The sequence below is a fragment of the Schistocerca gregaria genome, chromosome 1 (genome assembly GCF_023897955.1).
Source record: "Schistocerca gregaria isolate iqSchGreg1 chromosome 1, iqSchGreg1.2, whole genome shotgun sequence".
Taxonomy (NCBI): Eukaryota; Metazoa; Arthropoda; class Insecta; order Orthoptera; family Acrididae; genus Schistocerca; species Schistocerca gregaria.
Window position 1 is genome coordinate 830,230,780 of NC_064920.1, and position 16,258 is coordinate 830,247,037.

Genomic DNA, 16,258 nt, shown 5'->3' on the forward strand with positions numbered 1-16,258 from the left:
TGGCCTGTCTATCCGGCAACAGCGTATCTGCAGTGACAAAAACTCCCTTGCATAGTATATTGAGGGTCTCAGCAAGGCTTTCACAGACAGGCACTAACCTCCATACCTAGTCAACAAACAGATCTCCCATGCCATTTCCCCTCACACCCCCACTCCTCCCACCACCTGCAAGAACCAGCCATAAAGGGGTGTCCACTTCATTACCCAGTACCACCCCAGACTGGAAAAATTGAACCACATCCTTTGCCAAGGCCCTGTCCTTTCATCTCCTCCCCAGTTTCATTTCCCACCCTGTTTGTACACAGCCCTCTGCCAATGCATCTGCCCATCTTTCCCCACTTGTCTTGTGCTTCACAACCTCCTGACGCAGCACTTGTGCGCAGTCTAGTCCTTGCACACTGTGCCAGACAGCGTTCGCCTCTCTCCCCACCTGTACACTACTATCCCTTCCCCTTCCCACCCCCTACAGATTGCAGCCTGCATCCCACTTGATGTTGCATTGCAGCTCGAGATGCTCGAGTTGGTGGTCGTCTGTGTGTGTGTGTGTGTGTGTGTGTGTGTGTGTGTGTGTGTGTGTGTGTGTGTGGGCACGCGCACACGCACATGTGTTTTACTGGCGAAAGCTATGTGTTAGTGTCTTTTTATTGTGCGTGTCTGCAACTTGACGTTTCTTCTTACAGGTAGCAATCTGTCTTTTCCTTCCTTCCTTTCTTTCTTTTTTAACTTCCTTTGATCTTGTTTCACCAGTAACTCTTTCTTCCCCGTCTTTTTTTCTTCCCAGTATTCATAGTTGACATACACATCCTTTTATCTATGCTATCACAATTAATAGGAGAAGGCTTTACACCGATTGTGATGTGAACACTTGGCAGTAAAATACCGAACTTGGTGCCCAAAATTTGCAAGGAATACTACAATTCTTAAAGTCATGTGTTGTTCCATGTCTCTAAGAATTAAAATGGACTTGCATAATTTACATTTCCTTGTGTGATTCAGAATAGAAAAGTGAGTATAATTATTATAGGACATGAGTTCCAGCTCTTTGCAAACACACTGCTTTTTCAATACCTCTGTGCCATCATCAATGGGTTTTTTGTTTATTGGAAAAACTGTAAAAGGTGAAAATGTTTTGTTATACTTGATTTAACAGAGTGAGGCACTACAATTACTTTCACTTTTTCTTGCGTAGGTTCCAAGTCCGTCCTCCAACATTTTTCCAGAGATGTCGTGACCAGCAGTGGTATATCCACCACCTTACTACTGTGCAGAGTCAGTATCTTGCTCAGATTAATGAACTGAAAGAGGTAAGTGCTTTGTTGTTTAGTACACATTGTGTTATGTAATGACCTCTATTGTAACACAGATATTGATCTTTGAGCTGTCTGTAATTGGTTGTAGTGAATACATTTATGATCAGTTGAATTATAGAGTTATACTTCATAGTGCGTAGAAACCTCTTTCATTATGATGACTGCAGCAACATATCTTTGTGATACATTGTAGAGCCATCTAAATCTGTTGCCGTTAGCCAGTTGCCGACACAAATTGAGGTGGTGGTGGAATTGAGGTGTGAAAGGGTTCTTGGGCACCGCCATGTTTGCGAAGTGCTCCTCAAACATCTTTTGATACAGTTGGGGAAAAATGGGATCTTCCAGTGTCTAAGGCTGAAGGTATAGACCACCTGCAAGATGATGTCGGCAAAGAAAGAGCTGCATATGATGAGACATTAAATTAATGTAGCAGTTGCCAGTGACAGGCAATAATGAACATACCAGAGACCTCATTCATTTCATACAATGATCCCCCCCCCCCCACACACACACACACCTCTGCTGCCTACTTTAATGATGCCCTTGGCAATCATCATCATCATAATCATCATCTGCACATACTTGTACCCAGCACATGCACACATTCAGCAAGCAGAGGTAAAAGTCTGTAGTAGTGGCTTCAGCAACTAATAGAGAAGAGGTGGTTGTAAATGGTGTGGCTGTTCATCAGTGTTCACTGCTCAGCATGAAATTCTTGACTGGCTTGTTGCATGGTGACTCTTCCATCCCTCGTTACAATCCATAATAGTGGATAGCAGTCTGTTATTAATGTATAGTTCACCACTTCAGATATGGTGACAGTGGTTTTCTCCAAATAAAGATAATCATGGTATCCCTTTGATATTATGGTATGTGGCGATGCTTGCTCAAACTTGATGTTGGAGTACCCCATGTGTCACACACAATTTACTTTGCATAAAGTGTGCTGGTATCCTTTGTCTTGCGTCAGTCTGCTATGCGCTATGGCTCCTGTACTGCTTGACAATGCCCCAGCATATGAGATACTGCTCCCTTTACCTTGGTAACAGAAGTATCTCCCCCCTCTCCCCCCTCTCCCCCCTCTCCCCCCTCTCCCCCCTCTCCCCCTCTCCCCCTCTCCCCCTCTCCCCCTCTCCCCCTCTCCCCCTCTCCCCCTCTCCCCCTCTCCCCCTCTCCCCCTCTCCCCCTCTCCCCCTCTCCCCCTCTCCCCCTCTCCCCCCTCCCCCTCTCCCCCTCTCCCCCTCTCCCCCTCTCCCCCTCTCCCCCTCTCCCCCTCTCCCCCTCTCCCCCTCTCCCCCTCTCCCCCCTCTCCCCCGTGTCCCCCCTCTCCCCCGTGTCCCCCCCTCTCCCACCTCTCCCACCTCTCCCCCTCTCCCCCTCTCCCCCTCTCCCACCTCTCCCCCCTCTCCCCCCTCTCCCCCCTCTCCCCCTCTCCCCCTCTCCCCCCTCTCCCCCTCTCCCCCTCTCCCCCTCTCCCCCTCTCCCCCTCTCCCCCCTCTCCCCCCTCTCCCCCCTCTCCCCCCTCTCCCCCCTCTCCCCCTTCTCCCCCCTCTCCCCCTCTCCCCCCTCTCCCACTCTCCCCCCTCTCCCCCCTCTCCCCCCTCTCCCCCCTCTCCCCCCTCTCCCCCCTCTCCCCCCTCTCCGCCCTCTCCCCCCTCTCCCCCTCTCCCCCCTCTCCCACTCTCCCCCCTCTCCCCCCTCTCCCCCCTCTCCCCCCTCTCCCCCTCTCCCCCCTCTCCTCCCTCTCCCCCCTCTCCCCCCTCTCCCCCCTCTCCCCCCTCTCCCCCCTCTCCCCCCTCTCCCCCCTCTCCCCCCTCTCCCCCTCCGCTCCCTCTCCTCCCTCTCCTCCCTCTGCCCCTCCCTCTCCCCCTCTCCCCCTCTCCCCCTCTCCCCCTCTCCCCCTCTCCCCCTCTCCCCCTCTCCCCCTCTCCCCCTCTCCCTTTCTCTCCCCCTCTCCCCCTCTCTCCCTCTCCCTTTCTCTCCCCCTCTCTCCCTCTGTCCTTCCCTCCTTCCCTCCCTCCCCCTCCCCCTCCTCTCCCTTTCCCTCTCCCCCCTACCCCCCTCTCTCTCCCTTTCCCTCCCTTTCCCTCTCCCCCCCTACCCCCTCTCTCTGTCCCACTCATTGTCACTGACGAACCTCAAAGTTCTTATTTCTTCTCCATGGATTTTAATACCTACTCCGAACTTTTCTTTTGTTTCCTTTACTGCTTGCTCAATATACAGATTGAATAACATTGGGGATAGGCTAGAACCCTTTCTCACTCCCTTCCCAACCACTGCTACCCTTTCATGCCCCTCGACTCTTATTACTGCCATCTGGTTTCTGTACAAATTGTGAATAGCCTTTTGCTCCCTGTATTTTACACCTGCCACCTTAAGAATTTGAAAGAGTATTCCAGTCAACATTGTCAAAAGCTTTCTGTACGTATACAAATGTTAGAATTGTAGGTTTGCCTTCTCTTAATCTATTTTCTAAGATAAGTCGTAAGGTCAGTATTGCCTCACGTGTTCCAACATTTCTACGGAATCCAAACTGATCTACCCCGAGGAGTGCTTCTACCAGTTTTTCCATTCTTCTGTAAAGAATTCGCGTTAGTATTTTGCAGCTGTGACTTATTAAACTGATAGTTTGGTAATTTTCACATCTGTCAACACCTGCTTTCTTTGGGATTGGAATTATTATATCCTTCTTGAAGTCTGAGGGTATTTCGCGTGTTTCATACATCTTGCTCACCAGATGGTAGAGTTTTGCCAGGACTGGCTCTCCCAATTCTGTCAGTAGTTCTAATGGAATGTTGTCTACTCCCGGGAACTAGTTTCAATTTAGGTGTTTCAGTGCTCTGTCAAACTCTTGTCGTAGTATATGTCCCATTTCATCTACATCATCTTCCATCTCCATTATGTTGTCCTTAAGTACATAACCCTTATATAGACCCTCTATATACTCCTTCCACCTTTCTGCTTTCTCTTCTTTGCTTAGAGTTGGGTTTCCACCTGGTCTCTTGATATTCATACAAGTGGTTCTCTTTCCCCCAATGTCTCTTTAATTTTCCTGTAGGCAGTATCTATCTTACCCATAGTGATAAATGCCTGTACATCCTTACATTTGTCCTCTAGCCATCCCTGCTTAGCCATTTTGCACTTCCTGTCGATCCCATTTTTAAGACGTTTGTATTCCTTTTTGCCTGCTTCATTTATAGCATTTAGTTTGTATATTAACAAAATTCCAACACCATTTGCTCCACTCTTTTCCACTCCCAAGTAGTATAGCTGGTAGTCACCAGTTTGTGTCAGCATTTGCTCCAGATTGCAACTCACAAAAGTGGTAAGTAGACCGAGAATGTTCTTTTTCCCCTCATTTGTGGCAGTCTCTTGACTTTCATCTCTGCAGTAACTTTGGTGTGTTCCATGTGCCAGTTTTGATCCTTTCTCAGTTTTTTCTTCTTTCTGTTGTGAGTATTCTCTCTCAGTATGTTCCTTTGCTGCAGACGTTTGTGAGGGAAGCTTTACCTCCAGAGTCTTGTACATGTATTCCTTGAGAGATTTTAATGTGGTAGTATGCTGTTCCTTTCAGTGTCAGGATGAGGTTGCCTAGCTTAAATCGGCCACTTCTAGTAAGTTAGATATTTTTTGTAGCTTCTCATTGGGGGTACAACACTACTTGTTCAGTCTGTGTTCGCCCCCTGAGAGAAATGGGATATGTCTTGCGAAAAGCATTAGAAGTGTCTCCTTCTTTGCCTCTGCTGCTGCTGCTGCTGCTGCTGAGATCTCCATTGTTTTCTTTGCAAGGGGCCTTCAATCGTGTGATCAACAGGAAGCCAATTGAATTATGTTTCTGAGAGGTGTCATCTCTCTGTCCTTCCTTTCTCAACCAGACTTGACAGTTTCATCTAATATAAAATATGCATCTTTTAACGATAGTGACTGTGACAGATTTTGATAAATGTAGACCCGTTGCAGTAATAACTCTCTTCTCAAACCTTTGGAAGAGATAATGCGTTTAAGAATGGTTAAGCATATCTGTAAATATGAAACTGTTTGTCAGTTTGTATTCTGGAAGGGCCTCTCTGGTATCATTTCACTGACTGTGTAGTAAATATCTAAATGCAAAATTTTTGATGGTAGTTGAGAGAAAATAATTTATTAACTTAATATTCAACTGATAGGAAGCAATTGCTCGTATTAGATAGCTCTGTTTCACCATAAGTTACTTTGAGTAATTTACATTGTGTGAGTGTATAAAAAAAACACCCAGAAAAAACACTGCAGCTCTATTATACCTGTAGAAAATAATAAAAACACAAAATAAAACATTGTCTTTATAAGCAACTTCATCTCTATATTTTTCTTTTACATACGCTTCATTGATACTGAGCATTTTGTGCCTGTTTTATGCAGAAGTTAGCTGCTGAAATGGCACGAAATAATAATGCAACAGTGGCGTGGGCAGAAAGTGCAGTGACATCACCATCTGCTTCAACTCCAAGAGTGACTTCTACTAGCAGAAATGTGCCAACATCACCTGCCGCATCACCACCTGCACAGCTAGGAAGAGAATCATCTGCAACCAGGTACATTTCTTTGATAAAAAATAATTCAGGTGCAAAGTGCAGAAGAAAAGCTGTTCACTAAATTTAATGTATTAATTTGTTAGTAGTAGTAGTAGTAGTAGTAGTAGTAGTAGTAGTAGTAGTAGTAGTAGTTATAGTTGTTGTTGTTGTCAGTCTGAAGAGGGGTTTGATGCAGCTTTGCTTGCTACTCTGTCCTGCACGAAACTCTTTATCTCAAAATAACTACTGCAACCAGAGGTTGTACAGAGTTTCAGGGAGAGCATACGGGAACAATTGACAGGAATGGGGGAAAGAAATACAGTAGAAGAAGAATGGGTAGCTCCGAGGGATAAGTAGTGAAAGCGGCAGAGGATCAAGTAGGTAAAAAGACGAGGACTAGTAGAAATCCTTGAGTAACAGAAGAAATATTGAATTTAATTGATGAAAGGAGAAAATATAAAAATGCAGTAAATGAAGAAGGCAAAAAGAAATACAAACGTCTCAAAAATGAGATCAACAGGAAGTGCAAAATGGCTAAGCAGGCATGGCTAGAGGACAAATGTAAGGATATAGAGGCTTATCTCACTAGAGGTAAGATAGATACTGCCTACAGGAAAATTAGAGAGACCTTTGGAGAAAAGAGAACCACTTGTATGAATATCAAGAGCTCAGATGGAAACCCAGTTCTAAGCAAAGAAGGGAAAGCAGAAAGGTGGAGGGAGTATATAGAGGGCCTATACAAGGGCAATGCACTTGAGGACAATATTATGGAAATGGAAGAGTATGTAGATGATGATGAAATGGGAGATAAGATACTGCATGAAGAGTTTGACAAAGCACTGAAAGACCTAAGTCGAAACAATGCCCCGGGAGTAGACAACATTCCATTAGAACTACTGACAGCCTTGGGAGAGCCTGTCCTGACAAAACTCTACCATCTGGTGAGCAAGATGTATGAGACAGTCGAAATACCCTCAGACTTCAAGAAGAATATAATAATTCCAATCCCAAAGAAAGCAGGTGTTGACAGATTGGAAAATCACCGAACAATCAAGTTAATAAGCCATAGCTTCAAAATACTAACACGAATTCTTTACAGACGAATGGAAAAACTAGTAGAAGCCGACCTCGGGGAAGATCAGTTTGGGTTTCGTAGAAATACTGGAACATGTGAGGCAATACTGACCTTACGACTTATCTTAGAAGAAAGATTAAGAAAAGGCAAATCTACGTTTCTAGCATTTGTAGACTTAGAGAAAGCTTTTGACAATGTTGACTGGAATACTCTCTTTCAAATTCTAAAGATGGCAGGGGTAAAATACAGGGAGCGAAAGGCTATATACAATTTGTAAAGAAACCAGATGGCAGTTATAAGAGTAGAGGGGTATGTAAGGGAAGTGGTGGTTGGGAAGGGAGTGAGATAAGGTTGCAGCCTCTCCCCAATGTTATTTAATCTATATATTGAGCAAGCAGTAAAGGAAACAAAAGAAAAATTCAGAGTATGTATTAAAATCCATGGAGAAGAAATAAAAACTTTGAGGTTCACCGATGACATTGTAATTCTGTCAGAGACAGCAAAGGACTTGGAAGAGCAGTTGAATGGAATGGACAGTGTCTTGAAAGGAAGATACAAGATGAACATCAACAAAAGCAAAACGATGATAATGGAATGTAGTTGAATTAAGTCAGGTGATGCTGAGGGAATTAGATTAGGAGATGAGACACTTAAAGTAGTAAAGGAGTTTTGCTATTTGGGTAGCAAAATAACTGATGTTGGTCAAGGTAGAGAGGATATAAAATGTAGACTGGCAACGGCAAGGAAAGTGTTTCTGAAGCAGAGAAATTTGTTAACATCGAGTATAGATTTAAGTGTCAGGAAGTCGTTTCTGAAAGTGTTTGTATGGAGTGTAGCCATGTATGGAAGTGAAACGTGGATGATAAATAGTTTCGACAAGAGGAGAATAGAAGCTTTTGAAATGTGGTGCTACAGAAGAATGCTGAAGATTAGATGGGTAGATCACATAACTAATGAGGAGGTATTTAATAGAATTGGGGAGAACAGGAGTTTGTGGCACAACTGGACAAGAAGAAGGGACCAGTTGGTAGGACATGTGTTGAGGCATCAAGGGATCACAAATTTAGCATTGGAGGGCAGTGTGGAGGGTAGAAATCATAGAGGGAGACAAAGATATGAATACACTAAGCAGATTCAGAAGGATGTAGGTTGCAGTAAGTACTGGGAGATGAAGCAGCTTGCACAGGATAGAGTAGCATGGAGAGCTGCATCAAACCAGTCTCAGGACTGAAGACAACAACAACAACAACTTGAGGATGAGTTGTGTTTCTGAGTACCGCACATCATTCGCTTTCACATGAAGAAATTTAATTACAATAAAATGCATTTACTTTTTTTGGTCATATATTTCAAGTATTTTTAAGCTTAAGAAATAAATAGTTTCTTAATTTTAGCATCTAAAAATCCAAGCCTTAGTAACAACTGGCATTTCTTTTCTTTTAAAATTTTGTACAGTTTTTAAGTCAATATCCTGAAGCAATCCATCCTGGCTCTGATGACTCCAGACATATCGTACACTATTGGCCATTAAAATTGCTACACCACGAAGATGATGTGCTACAGACATGAAATTTAACCGAAAGGAAGAGGCTGCTGTGATATGCAAATGAATAGCTTTTCAGAGCATTCTCACAATGCTGGCGCCAGTGGCGACACCTATAACGTGCTGACATGAGGAAAGTTTCCAACCGATTTCTCATACACAAACAGCAGTTGACCTGGTGAAACATTGTTGTGATGCCTCGTGTAAGGAGGAGAAAAGCGCACCATCACGTTTCCAACTTTGATAAAGATCGGAGTGTAGCCTATCGCGATTGTGGTTTATCATATTGTGACATTTCTGCTCGCATTGGTCAAGATCCTATGACTGTTAGCAGAATATGGAATTGGTGAGTTCAGGAGGCTAATACAGAAAGCCGTGCTGGATCCCAACGGCCTCGTTTCACTAGCAGTTGAGATGACAGGCATCTTATTCGGTTGCCTGTAACACATCGTGCAGCCATGTCTCGATCCCTGAGTCAACAGATGGGGACGTTTGCAAGACAACGATGATCTGCACTAACAGTTCCACGACATTTGCAGCAGAATGGACTATCAGCTCGGAGACCATGGCTGCGGCTACCCTTGACGGTGCATCGCAGACAGGAGCGCCTGAGATGGTGTACTCAACAACGAACCTGGGTGCACAAATGGCAAAACGTCATTTTTTCAGATGCATCGAGGACCTGTTTACAGCATCATGAAGGTCGTATCCGTGTTTGGCGACATCGCAATGAACGCACGTTGGAAGCATGTATTCGTCATCGCCATACTGGCGTATCACCCGGAATGATGGTATGGGGTGCCATTGGTTACACGTCTCGGCCACCTCTTGTTTGTATTGACGGCACTTTGAACAGTGGATGTTACATTTCAGATGTGTTATGACCCGTGGCTCTACCCTTCATTCGATCCCTGAAACCCTACATTTCAGCAGGATAATGCACGACCGCATGTTGCAGGTCCTGTACGGGCCTTTCTGTATACAGAAAATGTTAGACTGCTGCCTGGCCAGCACATTTTCCAGATCTCTCACCAATTGATAACATCTGGTCAATGGCGGCCAAGCCACTGGCTCGTCCCAATACGCCAGTCACTTCTCTTGATGAACTGTGGTATCGTGTTGAAGCTGCATGGGCAGTTGTACCTGTACACGCCATCCAAGCTCTGTTTGAGTTAATGCCTAGGTGTATCAAGGCCGTTATTTCGGCCAGAGGTGGTTGTTCTGGGTACTGATTTCTCAGGATCTATGCGCCCAAATTGCATGAGAATGTAATCACATGTCAGTTCTAGGATAATATATTTGCCCCATGAATATCTGTATATCATCTGCATTTCTTCTTGGTGTAGCCGTTTTAATGGCCAGTATTGTATTTACGCCAGTACGCTGACTGGCACAAAAAATGCAACACTCAATAAATGATGTGTAATCATTATGTAATTATCTATTTAATCAAAGCGAAGCAATTCAATTAAGTTTTTGAGGTAGGGTATGTTATTGGCGGTGCTTAGTGAGCAACCAATGAAGGGTTGTTAGCCTCAGTTGTTGTTTCCCACACAACCTGGAAAACACATCACTGAATGTGAGGGAATAATATTTTCCCACTTTTGTAGTGCTTATTAATGCACCTTGAATTCTTCCCCTTTCAATCACATGTGTTAATAGGAACTTTCTGTGATTGTCATAACCAGCTTTCTGGAGTAAACAAGCCCTTAAGCCCTGAACAAGCTGTGAATGCTGTTGCTTTGGTGAAAGATGGCCGCAGCAAGCATTAAGTTGCAGAAGTGTTGAGGACTAAACCTTCAATGATTTCCAGAATTGTACAAAGGCACAGGGAAACTGAAGGCTTTGCAAGGAGACCAGGAACAGGCCCAAGAAGAGCAACATCAGAGAGAGATAACCGCTTCTTACAACTTAAAGTTCTGCGCGCCTGTTACACCACTGCTATTGAAGCATGAAATTGGCTCTTCTGTGTTTGAGGGGTGAGAGAAACTTTCAAAGAAGACTGGAAGAAGCCAATCTTCAAACCAGAAGACCTGCTACAGCTCCAGAACTCACCAGAGAGCATTGCACAGCTTGACTACATTTCACATTTTGGCTGAACTGTACAACAATGTGATAAGTGTTTTTCACTGATGAGTCATTATTTTGCCTCGAATCACCTGACAGAACAGAGAGGGTCTTGAGAAGACCAAGGGAAACGTAATCCCCATGCACATTCTCATCCAGGACGCATTTTCAGGGTGACTCTGTGATGATGTGGGCAGGAATTGATACAGCTACAAGGACAAATTTGGTCTTCTTGGAGCATAGAAGCCTTGCCACATGTGGAGGAAATCATTCTGGAGCATGTTGTGCCTTTCTCTCCATTTATTGGTGATTATTTTATACTAAATCACGACAATACGAGCCCCACAAGTTGCAAGAATTGTACAGAAATTCTTGGATGAAAGAGTAACTTATGTTATGGGCTGACATGCTCGAAGCCCTGATTTAAATCCTACTGAGCACATTTGGGACCAGCAGGGGAGCAGAGCCCATCAGCACTAATCAGAAACCCTACAGGACCTACAGAACAGCCTCCTAGAATAATGGGATCTGATTCATCAACAGGACATTACTGCATTACTCAAGAGCATGCCTGAAAGGTTGGATGCCATTAGTGGTGCAAGAAGCGGCAATACAAGTTTTTGAAGGCATGAACAGAGATCTCCAAGATCATCTCAGAGGTTTGTGAAGTAAAGTGTGAAGTGTATAACATCAAAACAGACGTGCATTATCTTCATGAGCATAGTCAAAATATCTTTGAATCATGTATCTCTGGTTTAATTTGTTAAATTTGTTTATAATCATCTTTCTTTTTTCATTGTTGGGTCCTTAGGTTGGACTGTACCATCATATTCCAACACAAGATGGTGGATTAGTGGCAAAAAAGGTCATAAGTTTAAAATAAATTTCATTTGTGTGAAATTGAAGTGTTGCAATTTTAGTGCTGATCAGTGTATAAGATGATATTCTTATTAATTAGAATTACAAACTGTTTTATTAATATAAAGTTTCTGCCTAAAAGTCAACATTCTATCTATTTAAACTTAAGCTGTTGAGTGTTCACATCTCGTTTGTACAGGGAGAAACAAAACATACAGAAAGTAGTAGTTTACATTCATTTTGATCTTGAACATTTCTTTATTCACTATATAAACTAGTAGTCTGTGGCGCCACTAACTTTTAATCATCTCAAACACTGGTATCATAATCTTCATTTTTAAGCCTACTGCCATTTCTTTCACCCTACACTTCTCCCATATTTTGTCGTGTTATTAGTAGGGTCAGGAAAATTTCACAAAAACAATAACGCAAAAAGTAACATGAAATTAGCAATTTTTAACAAAATAGTAGGAATTTGTAATTTTTTATGAAATTCAGAGAAATTTGTTATTCTCACATTTAAAAAATGCTATAAGTTTGAGAATGGCAGCATGCGATTTTCATAACTGAATGTTGAAATTGCATTTTGACATCCTATTTCCTCAAGCTTGAGGTTCATGTGTAATCTTAAAATGGTCACTTCTTGCATAACTATGATGTGATGTCAAAACTAATACAAAAAGTGGCAAAATACATACCACTGGAAATAGGAAACAAGCACCAAAATTAGAGAAAACACCAAGACTGACAAAAAACAGCAGCATATTTCCCAAAAAATGGCAAAAAGTAACGAAGTTTGGCAAAAAATAATGAGCAAAAAAACAAATCTGGTTTGTCAAACAATAACTCTGGCTTTGGCAAAAAGCGCCGAATTTGGTAAAAAATAAAATTCAAATTTGGCAAAAATAAAACCAGGAAGAGAAAAGTATGAAATTAAACTGGCAAAAAACCAGCAAAATTGGCATAAAAATTTGAAATTGCCAAAAAATGAAAAAATCCACTTAATTTGGCAAAAGTAATGACTCCAAATTTGGCAATAAAAGTCAGTCATGAATTTGGCATCACAAGGTAACTCTGGATCTCACAAACGGCAACACCAAAATTAGCTGTAAAATAAAACAAAATTTCTCCTGTCGCTAACTATGAGCCATTCATGGCATTGTATGTAAAGATATCATTATAGATTCACTTGAGATTCTGCTCTAGGCAGTAACAATGCACTGGCACAACATGCTGAGTTCTTAAGTGTGAATTCCAGAGTAATTATGTAGATATAAATGTAGAGGGTTTTGTTAACTTCCTCCTCCGGTGGGGCTCTGATCATCTTGAAAAAACCATTCACTGCATAGCTGTAATAGCCGAGCCTTGAAAGATCTGTTCACTGCAACAGCCATTAATTGAACAGGTCCTTTTTGTTCTTTGATATTAGATCCTAAACTTCTTGGGTGAGTTGTCCCCTGAAAGAATCCAGCAACATTATTTTCCCTCTGTTAAACATAGTCTGGTATTCTGCTCCAAACTACCTTCAACCAATCTATCATCAGAGCATTTATCATCTATCCCTTTTAATGACATCTAAAGGAGTCACACAGGCAGTACCTTTGACATGATTCTCCTGTGAACAACCGTATATGAGACCAGCATTTTTGCTTCTGCTACTACACCTGGTATCAGTGTTATTCTGTTATTTTCATTACTGGAACTTCTTATAGGAACACTTTTAATGCCCTTAATGTTCACAGTAAGACTTCATAACATACCAAAATAAACAGGTGTCCACTTGGTGTTGCCCTTATGGATTACCAATTAGCCATGCCTTTCTTTTATATAAATTTTTATGACACTGGTAGGAAGTGTTACATTGTCAAATGCTGAGGGAAGTGTCGAGCTAGAATTTTTTTGTGTTGTATAGTAAGTCCTGTCCTCTTTGTCATCCTGGTGCATCAGCTAATACTTGCTTTGAATTCTGCAATGTGTGCAGTTGGAAAATTGCTGAATCTCTCCAGCTTTTCTTGGAACATTCCCTGCTTGTGCCCTCTGAAAGTTTGGCATACAGAACTGGAATTCTTTAATTTATTGTTCATTTGTACCACCGATGAATGTTTGCTTCTGCTGAACAGTTGTTTGTGGCTTCCACTTTAAATTAGTGTTTTATTTTCTGCTTGCACCAATTGTGAAATGCAAACTGGTGTATCCATATTCTCAACAGTTCCAGTTGTGATACGCATCCATTTTAGATTGCTGCAGTTCTTAACAGTACTGACAATATAAGCAGAATGAATGGCAACACATTGTCCTCTCACCTCCCTGCAGCTGAATCTACAGGAATTACACCACTAGAGGTTTTATTGATTTATTTATTTTCACAATTACAGCCTATTATCTGAGAAGCAAAAATAGGCCATTTCACATTTTTGTGGCTAATAATAAATGTATGTATTAATTATTTATTCCTGGAACTTATTTTAAAAAAATGCTAATACCAAAACTATTTTCTACCACTGCAATTACTCACTACCACTACTAAACCGCAATCAAGTCCTTTAATCAATTACCCAGCTGCTAATAATACTATTAGTACTGCCGATTCTGTTTTGTTTTTGCTCAATTAGTAGGGTGCATCTAAAGTGTAGATGGTTCTGCTACTGGATCCACTTCCATACTACCCTGACCAACAGTGATTGTCTGCTGGAACCACTTCAGGGTAGCAGTGCACATTATCTTTCATTGAAAACCTTCAAAAGCAACAGTGCCTAAGCACCATTGTTGAAACTTATATTTCCTTTGTTGTGCTACAATTCAAACGTTCTTTGTGAATATATTTTTGTAACATTTTAACATCTCCTGTAGAAATGCATACTACTGTGGAGTATTTTTATATGTGGCAAGTCAATTCTATTGTGACTACAATTGGATTCAAATGTGCTGCAATTTGAGCATAATAGATCTCCATAAAAAGCAAGTACGCAGGATACATTCCCATTGTTGGCAGCACGGAGAAATTTGCTGCCTGCTTGCTGCTACTTTCCCTACATTTGTCTAAATCGTGCGTCGTCTAGGACAATGCTTCCACGCATAGAGGCAGAGCAGAAAGGAAGCGTGGGGGGATGAGGACTATGCATGTGCGGCAGCAGAGAGCAGGAAAACAAAGTCCACGTGCTGAACTGCATTGCTGCGGATGACAGTCAGGCTCATTTGCATACTGTACACTCTATTATATGTTCAAATCTATGAGAGGAATAATAAATGTTAAAACTAATTTTGATCTATTGTCATTAGAGAAATACTAATTCACGTCCACTGCTCCACAGATTTACTATGCATGACATCGGGAGGTGAGAAGAGATGACACAGTTTTGTGAATACATGAAGTACAATTTTGCTCAAAACAACATTGAAACTGCTTGCAGTAATTACCATTTATTGCGATTTGAACTGCATAATGAGTAAAAATTTAATACACAACAAAATCAACTTCAAGCACAAACCGAGATCATCATATATCTCTCTCTCTCTCTCTCTCTCTCTCTCTCTCTCTCTCTCTCTCTCTCTCTCTCTCTCTCTGTGTGTGTGTGTGTGTGTGTGTGTGTGTGTGTGTGTGTGTGTGTGTGTGTGTGTTAGTTAAGGGTAATTACTGCGTGTAAAAAAGAATTAATGGTAGAAGAGACTAATGTAAAAGACTATCGTAAAAATGGTCCATAGGTTGTCATATTTTTCTTTGTTAGTGGGCATTATGAGTGTAAACTCATTGAACAAGCAAACAATTAACCGTCATCTGCAAATAACTCCAGCGAATTTGACTAATAACCTCGAAAACCAACGATATCTTGATAAGTAGCAGTTGCTGTCATTTTAGGGCTTCATCCTGCATGCCTTGAAAATGCAGAGGTTTACAACATGGTAGGAGAAGCTTAACTTCTCCTTGGATAATTTGTAGAACATTATAGTATGCATAATTGAAAGGATACAAAGTCCTAATCGAAAAGGCTTGGAAGTTCTCATTATTATGTATGGAACTGATATGTTGATCAACAGATTTTTTAAACTACGAGTCTTAAAAACAAAGTAATATTATTTCTTAGTTTTAAAGTCTACATCGTAATAACATCGTACTTCTATTCGAGTCTGTTTCCAAACAATCTGACTTTAAATTTACAATGAAAGGTTCCATGCTTGTATCCGTCACCTGTCAAATTCATCTTTCTGAAGCTTTTCAGCATGCCACACAGTCTGTGCCCACGCTATAGGTGAGATGTTGTCTGTTGCCTCACTATTTATTGCCTCACGCACAAGCAATTTACTGTATGTTATCTTGAAGGTTTTGTTTTTTTCTCGCACATAGCCGCAAACCCCTGTGACCAAATTAATTCCATGGGATTACAGTGACAGTGACACATGGGTAAACGCTAAACTGTGTGATCCCATTCACGTGCAAGGAAGTCACGTGACTTTGTAATGTACCTTTCACATTTCTTGCTTTTATGTTTTCGTTTTCTTTAAAGGCAAAGAGAAAAAGTGAAGCAGCAGACCAGCAAAGAGCCTGCACCTACCATCATGTATTTTTGATTTTCAAATCGTAAAAAACAGATGATGTTTTTCCTGTTCCTCTGTAAGAGGAAGGACTCGATCTCTGCTAATGAATGAAGGTAGACACACATTGTTTTAAAGAGTAATCAGTGGTAGCTATTTTGGGTTGAGAGAATAAGTAAAAAAGTCTGTATTTTTGATGTGTGTAGAAGAAATAATACATTCATATTTTGTTAGTGAAAAAGTGAATTGTTATTCCAAGTAGTACTGTAATATAGAAGAATTCAAGAAACCCACCTTGTGTACTTTGGAGCTAATACGAAGATCT

The 16,258-nt window shown here is 41.7% G+C and overlaps 1 protein-coding gene across 2 annotated transcripts in view; it reads left to right on the top strand.

Moving 5' to 3' along the window:
- Positions 1–16,258, top strand: part of LOC126271981 (E3 ubiquitin-protein ligase TRIM37-like) — a 265,524-nt gene that overhangs the window by 91,936 nt on the left and 157,330 nt on the right. For both annotated transcript variants that reach the window (XM_049974450.1, XM_049974459.1), the window contains exons 7-8: positions 1,190–1,304; positions 5,709–5,881. In XM_049974450.1, coding sequence (XP_049830407.1) covers positions 1,190–1,304; positions 5,709–5,881 — 288 coding nt within the window. The remainder of the gene's footprint in view (positions 1–1,189; positions 1,305–5,708; positions 5,882–16,258) is intronic.